A 17,221-nucleotide genomic window follows, 5' to 3' on the forward strand; every position below is an offset into this window, starting at 1 on the left:
ATGTGTAAGGCAGTTTACTTCAGATTAACGCCCTCAGTGTCTTCAGGATTTTTGAAAATGTCTTTATTTCTCAATTAATAGGAACCCAAATCAGTGACCTTCTCTGTCTCATTAACTAGCTAAAATATGATGATCTCTATGGGTTCAGTAACCAAGTGCACAGGGGCTGCTGGACTCAAGCATCCAGCCTACTGTTCCTATGGATCATGTTAATATCCCTGGAGCCAGTTCAGTTTCATCTCATTTTTCTGTCAGTGATGAGTAATCCCAATCTTGAACTTCCCTTTGTATATCCAGTTTCCTAATTCTTCAGTCATCTTTGTATCTTTCCTCTGATTCCTCTATAATACAGTAAGCTTGATTTAAAACTTATTTAAAATTCATGTGAGGATCTGACTTATCTTGAAGAAAACAAAAGGATAAAATAAAAGTTTGAGGATGTCGGGGCTGTTTTCACTCTTCCTGATTCTCTTTAAAGGGCACCACTACCTGACCCAGCAGTCATGCTCAGAGACAGTACAAAGAGAAAGGACTGCCCACTGTCCCCCTCGCTGGGTGCTGTCCAAGGCACACGGATGCTTACAATGCTGCTACACCCGGTCATGCGTGTGTGTGCCTATTCATTCCATCCCTCATGTGTCTATTCATGCAGGCATCCATTTAACATTATGTACCCCCGGTGCTGGGACAAATAAAAATATTTAAAAGCTCTGGCTCCTGCCACAGGTCTCAAAAGCTCATATCAAGGCCCAGGGAACATGTGACAGAAGGACATACAGACAAATAAGCATCATGAAATACGATGTGAGGATTCCTGTGGAAAGTCATAATAATAACACAGAGCAGGAGAGGATGGGACCATGGGGAAGGTTCCCACCACCTCAGCCTTCATCTCCAGATCAGTGATTCCCCACCGGTCCGTGAGAAGCCGAGGACATGGGTCCCTTCACCACCTCAACTCTACTTCTGGTCTACTCGGGTCTCTCTCCCAGCAGAACAGGTCAAAGGACGAAAGGAGAGCAGGAATGTCCAGGATTAGAACAGAAGGCTCAGTAGCATCATGAGTGCTTTGAACAACACTGAGACTCAGACTTGCTAAACTTTTAGTAAACCAGACAAACCAATTATTGGAACTGTGTCCCCCCACCCCACATGAATTCACACGTCGAGGCCCTAACTCCCAGTGTGACTGCACTGAGAGTGATGAGGGAATTCGGATTAAATGGAGACCTAAGAGTGGAGCCCTGATCTGGTCTGATTTTAGTGTCCTTATAAGAAAAGACAACAGAGCTTGCTCCCTCCCTGTTCCTCTCCCTTTCTCTCTCTGTCTGCCTCTCCCTCTTTCTCTTTCCCTCTTCCTCTCTCCCTGCTATGTGAGAGCACAGTGAGAAGGTAGCTATCTGCCAGTCAGGAAGAGAGCCATCACTAGAACCCATTCTGATACCCTCATCTCAGACTGCCAATACCCAGAACTGTGAGAAAATAAATTTCTGTTGTTTAAGCCACCCAGTCTATGCCATTTCGTTACAGCAGCCTGAGCTAATTAATACACCAAGCCATGGCTAGGAATCTTAGGAAAATATTCTATATTATAAATAAAACTCTATTTAAACTCTTCATCTGTTATTTTCTGCTTTCCCTTCTCATTTTTGGTCAATGTCTTGATCTAGAGTTTGAGGCTTAGGTATGCCATAGAAGGTGAATTTTTAAGAAACTAAAGAAAAGGTTAAAAACTAAATATTTCCAGATTGACCCACAAAGATTACAATTCTTCTTTTCCTAAAAATTATCCAGAATACCAAAGAGCACAGGAAATGCATAGGTAATTTATATTTTTGACAAAATTAGAAGATCAGTAGAAACTCCAGACTCCAAAGTGGGTGTGAGGGCTACTAAATGTAAGCAGGACCCAGAGGTGGGAAACCAAGAAAAGACACTCTAAGAGAACCCCCATAAAGGAGGCTGTAGATTCAGAAAGGAAGCAGAGATGGACCTCAAGGTGAGGGACCTGTAAAAGCCAGGTCCCTGTGCTGCAATTGTAGGAATATTGCGGGGAGCCCTCTTTGATTCAGGATGTTCAGGAGGCTATAGGCTCCAGAAGGAATGGCATCGCTAGGAGTATGGCAGGAAGCAGTCCCACTCTGAGGCAGGAGATTCTGTCAGTTAGCGTTTGTGTGGCTATAAGAACACAATGACTTGAATGCCATTTAATACAGTGATTCACCCCCACAGGTGCTCAGAGAGTTCTAGTGCTAATGATGAGAATGACTGGCAGCAGCAGTAGTAGTATTTAGTTCATGTTAAAAGGACACTCTGGGGCTTCCCTGGTGGCGCAGTGGTTGAGAGTCCTCCTGCCGATGCAGGGGACGTGGGTTCATGCCCCAGTCCAGGAGGATCCTGCATGCTGTGGAGCGGCTGGGTCCGTGAGCTGTGGCCACTGAGCCTGTGCATCCGGAGCCTGTGCTCTGCAACGGGAGAGGCCACAGCAGTGAGAGGCCCATGTACTGCAAAAAAAAAAAAAAAAAAAAAAAAAAAAACAACAACAAAGGGGCACTCTGAAAAATAGTAGAGTAAATGCAAAGTATTAATAAAACATCAAATAGCAGTAAAGTTGCTGGACTTCAAAAATAAAGAAGTCCATTGGGCAACCAGGTAGAAAGATCAATTTTGTTGTAAGGGAAAAGAGAAATTCAGGCCTGCCTTAGATTCCCAAACAACGACCTTAATAAATTCTAAAAAGTAGAAATAACATAGACAGTTATCTAATCTTAATGCAAAAAAGGCTAAAATTAATAACAAAAACAGCAGAGAAAAATCCACAATCATCAAAACAACAGCAAATGTTTTTCTTGTGTAACAAAAGAAATTCAAACCAAATCAGCAAAATATCTAGAAAATAATGATGATGAGCACATATAAAGCACAGAGCTAAAGCAGGCTCCAGAGGAAAATGTATAGCCTTCAGTATTTACATAAACATGAGAGAAAAAATAAATTGATTAAGCATCTAACACAAGAAGTTCAAAATAAAAACCAAAACAAAACCAAAGAAAATTAATGTAAGGAATTAACAAAGAAAAAATCTGAAATTAAAAAAAAACAGAAATTCAATAAAAATAATAAATATATCCAAAACTCATTCCTTGGAGAAATAAAGAAAAATAAATTTAAAAATTTGCTAGATGACTCAGGAGTTAATAGAGAAAGGACAAATCCCAAGAATAAGAAACTAACCAGGGAAAAGTAAACATCAGAACAGAAGTAATTGAAACTATGAAAAGAGATCACTCTACTCTATAAAATATAATTGCAACCTTAGATGAAAGAGACTGTATTTATAAGAGTATATCTTTGAGAAAAACACCCCAGAAAAGAAAGTAAACCTAAACAGAAGAATCTGCACAGAAAAAAAGGGGATAATCTTTAATCTAAATAAACATTTGAGATGGAAGATGGTCACCCATGAGTGAAGCACTCAGAATCATCCCTGGCCCATGGCCAGTGCGGCCTGTGTTTGCTCTTATTATTGTCAAAACAGATCCAAAACCCCTCATAATTTATTAGTCAAAAGAATCAAGCAGAAAATTAGATAAAAACACAACATGACCTACTGGGCTAATTCCAGATTCAAGAATCATTCAATATTATAAAAGGGAAGAAATCATACAGTCTTGCCCACGGGTAATTTTTTTTAGAAACTCTTTTGATAAAGTTCAAGATCAATCTTTAAAGAAAAGAAAAAGAAAAAAGAAAATGTCTGTGAGTAGGAATACATGGTTACTTCCTTCAAATTATAACATTTATTTAACTTAACCCAAAAGCCAGCATGTTGTTTAAAGGACAAATGTCAACTCTACTAAATAAAAAAACAGACAAGTGTGTCTACTATCACCACATTACTGTCAACCTTTTTCTAGAGGTACTAGGCAAAGCAATTGGAAAGAAAAGGTGGCTATAAAAATCAGAAAGTAAAGATTTACTTAAAAATGATGTGATTATATACCTCAAAATCCTAAAAGGGCCAAATGCAAAATTACTACAAACAATGAGAAAATTTAGAGTGGTTGGAAGAAGCATATTCACTGAAAACCTTTTGAAACCTTTATCTCAACTTTTCCTAAAAAAAGTGACCCCATCACCTATTTTTAAAAATGGGGCAAAAAGCCAATGGCAGATGTTTAGCTCCCCTACCTGTCTGCAACTGTTCCTCAGGAATCCTTGTTGATTGCCTTATGGATGAGAGTTTTGTTTAAGCAAGAGTGGAATTCCCATATGTTTCCTAACCCTAAATCCTTCTAGTTTTGCTTTATTTTCCTATGTGTTACCATAAATATCTTCCAAGGACGTATCTTCATATGTTGCACACCATAGAGTTTAGTAATACCTGAGTAGTCAAGTGAAGGGGAGCCCCATGGACTCTCTGGTCTTGGAGAATACATGGAGGGTCTGTAGCAAGCCATGAAGGAGAGGAGTGGAACTGCTGTCCATCTGTGGAGGTTGGTATCGGGAGCGGGTTGAATACAAGCCCCCAAGTTATGTCCACTAGGAACCTCAGAATACTACCTTTTTTTTTTTTGGCATAAGGGTCTTTGCAGACATAATTAAATTAAGGATGTTGCTTTGAGATCATCAGAGTGGGCCCTAAAGACAATGGCCAGTGTCTCTATAAGAATGGGACAAGATGCACAGACACGAAGAGAAGGCCACATAAAGATGGAGGAAAAGACGGGAGTTTCGAAGCCCCAAAAGCCAAGGTACACCGAGGATTTCTGGCAACCACCAGAAGCTAGGAAAGAGGTATGAAAACCTTCTCACTCAGAGCCTCCAGGGGACCCAACTCTACCACAGCTTGGTTTTGATTTTTGTGAAATGATAAACTCCAGAATTTAGCAATTGCTGTTGTTTAAAGCACCCAAGTTTGTGGTAATTTTTTCAGCAGCATTAGGAAACCAATACAGTATCTCAGCTGAGGGGGTGGAAGGAGTGATGCAAAGAGATGGAGCTGTATACATGCAGGTGTCCAGGACCACAAAGCTGAGATGCAGGATGGTCTGATCCAATGTATCACAGTACCATTGGCTGGTCCAAATGAGCAATCCCCAAGGTTGGCTGGGGAACAGGAGTGGGCTTCTCCAGGGAAGAAATACTCCAGGGAAAGAGCTCAAGATGTCCAACTGGCAAGTGATCCTATAAGCACCTTCTTCTCACTCCTGACAAGGGTTGAGCCATCTCTTGGGTCTCCAAAAGCTGGTGTCTTACTAACCTACAGAAGCACAGGTCCCCAGGTATTAGCTGAACTTCCAAACTTCACTCATCAGTGTAGTGTGGGCTTCTAGCATCTCACCAGGATGAATCTCACTGCCTTGAGTCTGCAGAGGACATTCCACAGAATGGTCAACCAGTCCAGACCTGGGCTCTGAGGGTCTTACGTATGTATGATGCAACTTTTGCCCTACTCAGTTCCATAGGTCATTTGGACTTTGATTATTAACATATATCCTCAAAGCATTTTCATGTTCCATTTATCTCAGCTTCTATAAAAGTCATTTAGACTATATTACCGCTGCTGCTGCTGTCTACTGTTTACTGAGGACTGAGGACGAGGCCAGCCTAACAACAGGTTCTTCCTATACACCAGGTCATCTAATCAGCACCAAGGCCAGCAACATTCTAGGGAGGTTGGTGTTACTGCTGCCATTCTAGAGATGAGAAAACTGAGTAAACTAAAGACTTAGGCCAAGTTTATGCGATGCTGTAGTTTGGTTTTCCAGGAAGCACATATGAAACAGAGCTGGGTGTTTAGTAGGGAGCGCCCTTCGGATCAATGCCCAAGCAGAGGGAAGGACTCAGGACTTGGCAGAGGGAGAAGTTGGGCTGGGATGCAGGCCTGAACTTCAGACAGACTCACCGAGGCTGTGGCGCTGAACTGCCCAATCAGAATCGTCTTGCATTGGGCCCCCCACCTCGATCAGTCATGGATGTGGCCCGCCCTTGGAAAGTCATGACCTTGGGCTGGCAGCTCTGTGCAGCTGAGGCAGCCTGGAAGGGACTAAGGATGGAAAGCCAGCTGTTACCAACACCCCGAAGAGCTGGACAATCAGTCTTTCTTTGAAGGGGCTCCGGGTGGTCCACCTTCATGTCCACGACGTACAGCTATAAAGTGGGAGAAACTGAATCCAAGCCCAGATTCCATCTGAGACCAAAGTGCTTGCTGTGTCCACCATCTCATACACTCTGACATGCCATTCATGAGCTGCTGAGAAGGACAGCAAAAGTGATGAACCCAGAGTCCGGCCGGCAGGAACTCACATCTCCCGGGGAAAGCAAATTTGACGTACATCATTCTCAAAGAGGGCACGCTGTGATTATTGCTGCAAAAATGGATAGAAAGTACGTCTCCTCCCTTAGCCTGTCCAGGTCATTGCATTCCACAAACATAATGAGGATGTTGTAGTTCTATCACTATGCAGTTATTGTTATCAACACTTGATGTTTACTAACTGATGCATTAACTGTGCACCTGGCCCAGTTAAGCCCTTTTCATTTATCATCTCATCTAATCATCTCTGCTGTCCTAGGAAGAAGGCATTATTATTATTATTTCCACTTTACAGGTAACTAGGAGCATCCCCAGCCCTGTCTGTCCTTAGAATGTCTCCCAGTGACTATCTGTACATCCTCTCTCCATTGCACCAATGGAGTTTCATTGGGTTTCTCTCTACTCTTTAAAGAGATACCTTAGGACCAGAGCAAAGTTCTCGCTAAAGTCAAGCTGCAGATATATTACTCTCTCAGATTCACACAACTTAGCAGATTCATCGTTTGACCTGCAAGTACCTAGGAGTCTGTCTTGTGTGACTCCCCATAGGGGTTGCTGACTTTCTCACTGTCCACTAAGGGTTTTAAAAAGAATCATTACTAGCACAACATTGTAAAGCAATTACACTCCAATGAAGATGTTAAAAAAATAATAAAGTGGTCTGTTTGCTTCAAATAATAATTAAAAAATAAAAAGCATCATTGATGGTTTAATAAATGACTAGAAATCGGTATGTTTCACAAACTATTCTCAAAAATAAACATTTGGAATGGACAGAGCCTCAGATCTTTGTATATACTGTAACAAAAATGCATGGATTGGTGAAAGTACTAGGAAAACCACCTGTCAAGATGTCAGCCAGTGGAACATGCCATTCAGCTGACGTTTAATCAATCTGTAATATAAGTTATCTGACATGAATCCATTGCTTTGAATGAACAGAAAGTACAGAATTCAGATGACAGGTTCAAGAAGAGGATAGAGACAGCTGTTGGGGGATCGATGGCATTTTTCACTTTTAGAGAAATCCTTTTTCATGCTCCTTTGATCAAATCTCCAAGACAAAACTCATAGTCTGAAAGGGCTTCCCTTTACCTCTGTTCCTTCTATCTTCTCCCCAAAACAGGTTCACAAATGTTGGAAAATAAACTTAGGTCTCATTCCATCATTAGAGTCAAATAGTTAACTACCAACGTGAAGCTTCTCTGTCTCAGACACTTTTTTTTTTTTATTGAAGTATAGTTGATTTACAATGTTGGGTTAGTTTCAGGTATACAGCAAAGTGATTCAGTTTTATGTATATGAATATACATATATCTATTCTTTTTCAGATTATTTTTCATTATAGGGTTATTGCAAGTATTGAATATAGTTCCCTATGCTATACAGTAGTTATATTATCAGTTATCAGTTATCTATTTTACATATAGGAGTGTGTTTCTGTTAATCCCAAACTCTTAATTTATCCCTCCCTCTCCTCCTTTCCCCTTTGGTAACCATAAGTTTATTTTCTATGTCTGTGGGTCTATTTCTGTTTTGTAAATAAGTTCACTTGTATTATTTTTTCAGATTCCACATATACGGAGACATCATATGATATTTGTCTTTCTCTGACTTACTTCATTCAGTATGATAATCTCTGGGTCCTTCCATGTTGCTGCAAATGGTATTATTTCATTCTTTTTTATGGCTGAGTAATATGCCATTATATGTACACAACATCTGCTTTACCCATTCATCTGTCGATGGACATTTAGGTTGCTTCCGTGTCCTGGCTATTGTAAGTAGTGCTGCTATGAACATTGGGGTGCATGTATCTTTTTGAGTTATAGTTTTCTCTGGATATCTGCCCAGGAGTGGGACTGCAGGATCATATGGTAGTTCTATTTTTAGTTTTTTAAGGAACCTCCATACTGTTCTCCATAGTGACTGCACCAATTTACATTCCCACTAAGAGTGTAGGAGGGTTCCCTCAAACATTCTTAAAATTGCCAGGGCATTTTTAAATGATTTGGCATCCTGCAGGGAAGTGCTAATTTTCGTTTTGTTGTTCACTTGCCCTACCAAACTCTCTCTGATGCGGTGATGGTGCGAAGTTCCTGTCATTTAGAGGAGAATGAGGTTTATCTGTCCAGCTGGGGGAAGGGTAAGGAAGGCAAAAGGAGAACAGAACTGTGAAGTGCATTTCAATTTGCTTCAGGACACAGTCACATTAGGTACTTTCCTGTTTTTAACGTCTTCTCTATGCTTACCCCACTCCTTCCAAATTATAATATCTTTAGAACAGATAAATGATACCTTGTTCAAATAGGATAGAGATCATAATCAATAACTGGATGCTACACAGAATGAAGAGTGATACAGTCTCTTTTCCCCTCTTTGGAAAATATTAATATCCTGAGCTTCTCTAAAGACAAAACCGCAAGAACAGAGATCCAAATTCCTAACAATTTGTCTCTTCCACAGCCAGAAACTGGGCAGCTGGTAACGTGCTGTTTCTCCTTTGAGCTTCTCAGATTAGATCCTAAATGCAATTTAATTCCAGACTCCAATATACAGTTCCTGAATTATACTGAAAAAGAATCAGTTATGTAACAAATCTGCGTTACTACGATTGCACACTTGCCATAGATGACAGGCTATATTTTCTATTTTAGGTCCAAATGAAAATTTTTCAAATTGTATCACAACTTAAATATATTAAAGTACCCACTGCATAAAGGAATCCTATAAAATTTCTCTGAAATATGAGTAATCCTGTTAGAAAATCAATATGCACTGCTTGGCTTATCTTCTTTAATAAATATGGATTCTCATATAACCTGCTTGTGAAAGAAATCTATATTCAAATTCCTCCCTCTCTTACGGGAAAATAAAACATACAGAAAATGAAAATTCAGACCATGCTAAGAATACCAAGGAGATAAATACATTAAAAAATTAAGTAAATTTCAAATACAAAATTCAATTGTAATATGTGAATAGGAATATTTGGAAATTCCTTGAGGATGGTTCAGTACCCTGCTGACAGTGTACCTGACCTACAGAAGTTTAACAAATGAAGAACAGACAAGGTACATATTTAAAATGGAGTGCTGCAGGATGGACTGGGCTCCTGACTGATAGACCAGCTGCCCCAGTCTGGGAGGCAAGGCACCTACCCAGATCCCTAACCTTGTCTAATGGCTGCATAGCTGCCACCCTTCCTCCCAGGGCCCAAGCAGGAGGCAGGCACCATGGCATGAGGTGGGAAGTTTCATCATGCTTTCCTAGCTTCAGTCTCCCTCTGCCGTGATATAATCATAGGCAAAAAAGACTCCTTGCTGCTTTTGTGGAACTTTCCGTCAAACGCATGCTATCCTACTGATACAGGCAAAATTCTTATTTTCTTGTTAACCATAAATTGTTAAAGGCTTTGGTACCTCTGCTAAATTCATGATAGGCAAACAAAGTATCCTTCTTACATAGACAGTACAAAACTGCTTTTAAGTTTCCTAACATCAAAATAATTTATTCCCTTGGTTATTAAGGATTCCAGATCCCCTTAATAATCTCAGATTCCAGAAAAGCTTTTCTTTGAAATCCAGTTAGGAAACAAAGACAGAAAAGAGTTAGAAGAAAAGGTGCCAAGACCAGTACAGTACAAAGGGAATCACACAAAGTAACTGACAAGAATCTCTTCCTCTTCTACAAATAAAGTCCGTTCAAAATGTGTTTGCTGTCTTCCTCTTCCGGGCCCATCCTCTACCCCTTCTCTTCTTGTCCTTTTCCTTCCCTCCTGAATAACTGAGTGCCCAGCCCTCAGGTGAGGCAGAGAAGAGAAGCGTCTGCACCAACACAGGACGGGGGAAGCGAAACTCACCCAAGATGACAAAGCTGGGCTGGGTGTGTGGAGTTCCTACACTGGGCAAAGTCAAGTGCAGAACCTGGGCTGGGGGAGGGGACACCCTCACATGGACTGGGTGTCAGAGCCCCAGCTGGGGTGGGGGGACACCCTCTCGTGGACTGGGTGTCAGAGCCCCAGCTGCCGGAGGGGACACCCTCTCGTGGACTGGGTGTCAGAGCCCCAGCTGGGGGAGGGGACACCCTCTCGTGGACTGGGTGTCAGAGTCCCAGCTGGGGTGGGGGACACCCTCTCGTGGACTGGGTTTCAGAGCTCCAGCTGGGGGAACGGGACATGGGGGTGGGGGAAGGAAGCTGTCTCAAGTGAGAGGGCAGGGGGAGGGGCTGACAGTTGCAACAGGAGACTGGTTACATGCAGGGTTTCATCAAATAAATAAATATATTTAGGATCATGAGAGCTAAATATTTTTCACTGTTGGTCAAGGGAGCCACAATGGAAAGAGAGAAAACTGGCATAAAACTTATGCTGGAATGGAAATTCAAATATCAGTGTGAAGTCATGCTGTTTAAGATGTAGGCAGATATAAAAATAAATGGAGATGTAAAGCACTTGGAGTACTGACACCCCAATGGCAACAGAAAGGCCTAAAGCCCAGATCTTGCCACTAAATGTCATTCTTCACCAAAAAGAACTAGGGCTCCTTGGAGGGATGGCTGATTTTAGGGTTAGGTCAGGGAGGGCACAAGAGGAACCCAAAATAGCTTGTGCCAGAAATTGAGGAAATGCTCAAAGAATCACAGGGACAAGTCAAAGGTACAGCTTGGAGAGGCACCTGCTGGACAAATCTGAGACCATATGGGCATCAAAATAAAAAGTGACAGCAGTGGTTTATAATCTACTGAACATCAGACTACGTAGATACAAACAAGCAAATAAATATATTAAAAGTTTGATGAGAAACAGAATATTTGCATAGTTTCAAAGCACCTCTCCACAAAATGTGTACTAATGACAAAGAGGAAAAGAGTAATTCAAAGTGGAAAAGGCTGGTGGACAGCACCCTGATAGTAATGACCACTGACAATAATGGGACAAAGTAGACGTACACGCCCCTGATAGAACGTGATGAGGACTCACCATCCCTTCTGAGATTCCTGCCAAAATGCATAACTTTAATCTATTCATGAGGAAACACTGGACCCCCCACGTTAAAGGACATCTTAGAAAATAACTGGCTGCAACCTTCAAAAGCGTTAATAAAAGCCAAAGAAAGACTAAGGAACTGTTCCATCCAGAAGGAGACCAAAGAGACTTAAGAACAAAGTGCAATGCATGGGCTCTTGTTCTGTAAAGGACATTACTGGGAAAGCTGGAGGAACCAGAACGTCAGGAATTAAACAATGCACATTTCCAGTTTTGATAGCTGCATTATGGTTATGTAGGAGCATGGTATTGTAGGAAGGCCACACTAAAGCAGCTGGAGGCAACGGAACAACACATCTGGGGGCAACCTATCCTTGAAAGGCTTAGGAGAAAAAATTATCCATACTGGATTTGCAATGTACTGGTAGGTCTATAAATGTATTAGGAATTATACTTTGTGTTTAAATGTGTTAGGAGACATCATCCACAATTTTCAGGTATTAAATAAATTTCCTCAAGTAGATGATAGGTCATAGCCTGAGAATGAATTCTCATTCCTGAAATCACTGTGAAATTACTTCTGAAGTGATGGAAACCTGACTTTATATTCTTCTGTTCCTTCAACATTATTCTTATGGAAAAAAGAATGTTTATTCTTTTGCTATTCTAGAATTATCCTATCATTATCCTATCTCTGCCTGTCCACTGATAAGAAGTATTTTTCTTTGTTGGTTTGGAAATTGAGTAAATAAAAATTTAAGATTACATTCTTTCCACTTTTTTTTTAACCAATGCAAGAAAATAACAGTGCTAAAAACAAACAAACAACAAAAAAAAAACCCTCAGTATAGTACTTGATATCTAAAATATGCCCGGTTCTTTGTAAATCACTTCTTTTTTTCCTTTTTTTTTTTTTAACCCCATTTGATCTTCACAGGCAGGTATCATAATCCTCATTTCCCAGATGTTTTTTCTATTCATCTGCACCAGCAGACACTTTCTTTATTCATGAAGGGGCAGAAAAAATAAGTACAAAATGTTCAAGGTATGTGTTCCACGGTAACCCACGACCAGCAAGATGCCATGAGCAGTGAAATATGTATGAGTGCCCTGTTGCCTGTGTGACCAGGACTTTCCTGTAGTGATTTCTATAGTGTAAACTGGCAGAGCAAATTATTATTGTTACATAATATTCTTACATAAATTATTATGTCCTCATTCCTATGAAAAACACACCCATCACCCTGACCTGAATGTGACTACCTAAGGTTGAGCTTAATGGCCCTACTACAGGGAGGGTGGAAGAATGGAATTTATGGGAGAAAGGAGAAATGTCCCATGAATATCCTCATGGGAGGCTGTGAAATGTAGGAAAAGCAAGTAAAAGCTGGGGCAGAACTCGTGTGAAAAGGAACACTTCTTCCACCTCATCCCGGGCACAGCTGGATTGTTTCAATCTTTTAATAAAACACCCACCTTCTCTCTTTCATTTGATTAGTTACTGACCAGCCACCGTGTGTGTCTCCGGCGATGCAGGTTACTGATGTGACTACTCTGCTCTGTCACAGGAAAGACATAGTTCCTTCCACTTCCTGGAGGGGATGCTTCTTAGTAACGTCCAAACAAGTCAATGGGAAACGGGCACCACTGTGCCAGATGAGGAGCTTTACCCTCACTCAGTGCCCACAGAGGACATTTCACAAGTGCTCAGGCTATGCTTAATGAATGTTTGTTATGAGCGCTCAGAGACGAGTATTGAGGAAAGGGGTCCCTAGAACGCTTTCCAACTAAGAGCAATTACTACAGACCCAAGGGTAAACCTCCATTTCCATCTCAAGTTTCCAAGTAAAACATTCCTTCAAGTGAAGGACAAACTGGTTTCTGAGACCCTCAGGGCTCAAGCGACTCACGTCTAAAATCCCCTTTTCAATGACAGTGGTGTTCATAACTACTCCTCTCAGCCCCGCTGCATTCTGTACACTGGCTGCATTTGTTACATTTGATTCCAACCCAGCAAATTAAAGCACACTTTTTACAGGTAAAAAAGAGACTGTTAAGAATAAGTGCAAACCACTGCCCCTCATGTCTACAGATGTACGTAACAGGAAATTAAATGGCTTTTTAAATGCTTTTAACTAATTAAATAGGAAGGCTTTGCTGGAATGCCACTTAGCAGTAAAGCTAAATTTGCTGTTGAAGCATTTTAAAGAACTATTTTTTATGTCCTTGGACTTGCCAGAGGATTAAGAAATAGAGAGCTCTTCTGTCCTCTGTAAAGATGGGGTTTTGGAAATCTCTCAGAGAGAGATGGGGGAGAATTATGAATTTAATTATATACGTTGTTTCACTCTAACTCTTAAAACTAAGAGTACTAAATTACAATGTATAATAATAGCTTTTAACCATCAATCAGCAAAATGGAACTGCCACTTCCAATTTTCACTGTTGCTAATTGCTAAGTCACTGCTGATTCCACTGCAGAGAGGGGGGAGTGGCTGGCTACCCATTAGCGACACTCAGGGTCAACATCAGAGAGCAGACCTGGAGCACCTGCCAGGTACCAGCCAACAGTCACACCTTGAACAGGTGTGGTCACCCTGCAGAGGTGGAGGTGCACCTACCTGCCAGACCAGATGCTCCTTGGCCCCCGGCATTGCAGACAGGCAGATGCTCAGCACGACGGTGTGGGAAGAGGAGGTAAGGACACTGGCGATGATGGCATCTCGCATGTTGAAGGGCAGCATGGTGTACACCACGAAGATGATGAAGAGGAAGAATGACACCTACAGGTGGGGAGGAAGGACAGTGAGAGTCACAGAGAATGCCTGTTCCCAAACGCTCCCCTTCTCCTTCCCATTAAAGGCTGCACAGATCCCCAGGAACCACAGCCATTCAAGAAATAATATTACGACAAAAAGAGGGCATGTTCAAACAAATCCACTGCGTTACAAAAAAGGACTAACTATTGTGATGGAGGGGAAAAAAGGTTCTTTTTCAAAATTTGGGGATTTTCAGTTTTGGTATCCAAACCATTGCAGACATTAGGTGAATCTGAGCACTTCATGGGTATGGTTGCAAAGCTGGTCCTAAACTCTCAGAGTTTTATATCTGTGCTTTAGAATGCACATCTGGATTCTTTAAGTTTTCTGTCAAACTGTTTCGGGAAACTCAGGGAGAATGGATGGCTGCCACCTGCGGGGAGTTGGTAGAAGCAGATGCCAAGAGGAGGGGCATGGAATTAACAAAATAAAGCAGCTTAGAGATGATTCCCCTGTAGTGAAAACAGTTTGACAGTTTCCCAAAGGTTAAACATACAATTACCATGTGATCCTAAATATATACCCTAGAGAACTGAAAACAAGTACTCAAACAAATACATGTACACACATGTTCATGACAGCACTATTCACAATATTAAAAAGGTGGAAACAACGCAAATGTCCATCCATGGATGAATGGATAAACTGCATGTGGTCCATCCATACAATGGAATACTATTCAGCCCTGAAAAGGAAGGGAATACTGATCCAGCTACCATGTGGGTGAACCTCAAAAACATTATGCTAAGTGAAACACAGCTAGGGCAAAAGACCCCATATTGTATGATCCATTGATATGAAATATCCAGAATAAAGTAAATTTACGGAGACAGAAAGCAGATTGGTGTTTTTTAGGGGCTGGGGCAAGGAGGAATGTGAAGTAACTGTTCAATAGGGAATGAGTTTCCTTTGGGGTGATGAGAATGTTCCAGAACTAGATAAAGCTGGATATGGCACACACTGTGAATATACTAAAACCCACTGAATTCTTCCCTCTAAAGTGGCTAATCTATGTTATGTGAATGTCACCTCAATAAAAAAAATCCATTTGAAACAGCTTAGAGAAAAGTTCGGAATGGAAAAGAAAATGGTTTAGTAGGTAATAAAACAGGCCATTGTCATTATAAAAGAAGCAGAGCATCAAAAGGGATAAAAAGGTGATAAATCAAATGGAAAAAAGACCAGGCCAAGGTCAGAAAAATAGGGAACGTGGGGATTTGGTAGCTTCATTCACCACACAGCTCTTCACTCAAAAAATAAGTGAGGCTAAGGAAAGAGCTTGCCCCACTTTTACAGGGTGACCCGAGTTACTTTAAGGAATCCTAAAGCCTGGAATAGCAGGAAGGACACAAGAGACGGCACCAGCTGTTCTGCTCGTGTCCGGGTGTAAATTCACGGGAAGGATGCAGGCAAAAGGCTCTGCTCTGGATTTAAAGAGAGGGGAGCTTGGGTGGACGCCAGGCTCATTTCCCCTCCTGCATAGTCAGGAATCTGTACCGCATATTACCATCAAAAAGTAACGGTGCAGATTCTCTTAAGCAGGTTGTCTCAGCCTCAGCACTATTGACCTCTGAGGCTGGAAAATTCTTTGTGATGGATGCTTTCTGTGCATTGCAGGATGGGTGGCAGCATCCCTGGCCTCCACCCACTGGATGCCAACAGCATCCCCCCTTCAAAGCTGTGACAATTGAAAATGTCTCCAGCCATTGTCAAATGTCTTCCAGGGAGTAATACCACCTCTGGTGGAGAACCATTAAGCTATAGGAAAGTCTCTTTTAAGAATGAGAAAAACAATTGTTATGTAGCCACAGCTCACTGAGAAAATTAAATTTACTTTGGAATCCCTAATATCCAGCAAATTTACAGGAAGCACTTTCAATTAAGGCATTATTATTGCTACATGTAGAATTTATGCCAAACCCTTATATCCTGCAAAGGCATTAAACGAATATTTTCAGGTATCAGAATTGACAATCAATTACAAAAGAAAACCTCTTTGCCAACTACATGTTTTTCTTCTAATGCAAAATCCTTTAGTATTTCTTTGAAATTAACAAAACTTTTGGACAGCTTTAAAACGCTAACACGATTTCAATTAATACACGCTCTGCAAACATTCTAAGCTTTGAAATGGAAGCACGTGGAAAGCTTATCTGCAGTAACCAAATGGAGAATAGAAGTGGCAGGTTTTCTGAATACGGTGGCTCCTGTTACTCACTTTTGGATGACAAAAGGAAATTGTTAAAGGTCAGTTAAGCAAGTAATATTCAATCAAGTTTTGGATTTTAGTGGCAGCATCCCAGGAGCAACATTTCGGGAGCTCAGCGAGTGGCGCCTGGGCTGCATTCGGCAGGCTGGATGGAAAGAGTGTCTAGTGCAGTTTCAAGGCCCAGGGGGGGATAGTCTGCACTTTTTATTACTCCCAGAGGGCTCTAATTTTTTTAGCCTGCTTTCCAAAGCAACTTCAAATAGGGCCATATGTAAAACCAAAATGGATTTGCCATATCTAAAAGAACGTGTGAGTAAAAAGGTCCAAAACATTAAACTGATACCAAGCTCATACAAACCAAGCTCATACAAACACACACACATGCACACACCTGGGAGGTTTAATTGATGGCTTAAAGAGGATGCTTTTATATGCATTACTCTGCAATGTGCTTTTATCACTGAACTATATGTACACCACAGCCATCTTTCCAAGTCTATAGATGTGAAGGTATTATTTACTTTTTACCAGCTGCAAAATATCCCATAGAAATGGATGCACCACATGACTCCAGAATTTCCTCACTGACGATCACTGTGGCATGAGAGGAAGCCCTTATCCAACTGATACAGCAATACTCTCACTGATCTCCTTTTCTCCAGCAGTCTCCTTTCTTTAATCCAGCCAACATACGACTGCTGGATTTCTGATCTTAAGTGCAAAGATCTAGTTAGTTTTTCCTTAGATGAATACTTTCTCTGGCTTACCCCTGTGCTCTGAACACTTTTCTCCAAGGCTTCTTGTGATCACAGAGTAAAGCAGAAACCACATGGCCTGGAGGTCCAGACCCAAACTGACCTTTCCATCGTCACCCCCACTCTGCTCTG

At 41.3% G+C, this 17,221-nt stretch overlaps 1 protein-coding gene across 1 annotated transcript in view; it reads right to left on the reverse strand.

The window, feature by feature from the left end:
• Window positions 1-17,221, reverse strand: part of ADCY2 (adenylate cyclase 2) — a 455,891-nt gene that overhangs the window by 319,033 nt on the left and 119,637 nt on the right. The window contains exon 3 of the mRNA XM_032629124.1: window positions 13,928-14,089. Within this exon, the coding sequence (XP_032485015.1) occupies window positions 13,928-14,089 (162 nt within the window). The remainder of the gene's footprint in view (window positions 1-13,927; window positions 14,090-17,221) is intronic.

Source organism: Phocoena sinus, chromosome 3, assembly GCF_008692025.1.
Source record: "Phocoena sinus isolate mPhoSin1 chromosome 3, mPhoSin1.pri, whole genome shotgun sequence".
Taxonomy (NCBI): Eukaryota; Metazoa; Chordata; class Mammalia; order Artiodactyla; family Phocoenidae; genus Phocoena; species Phocoena sinus.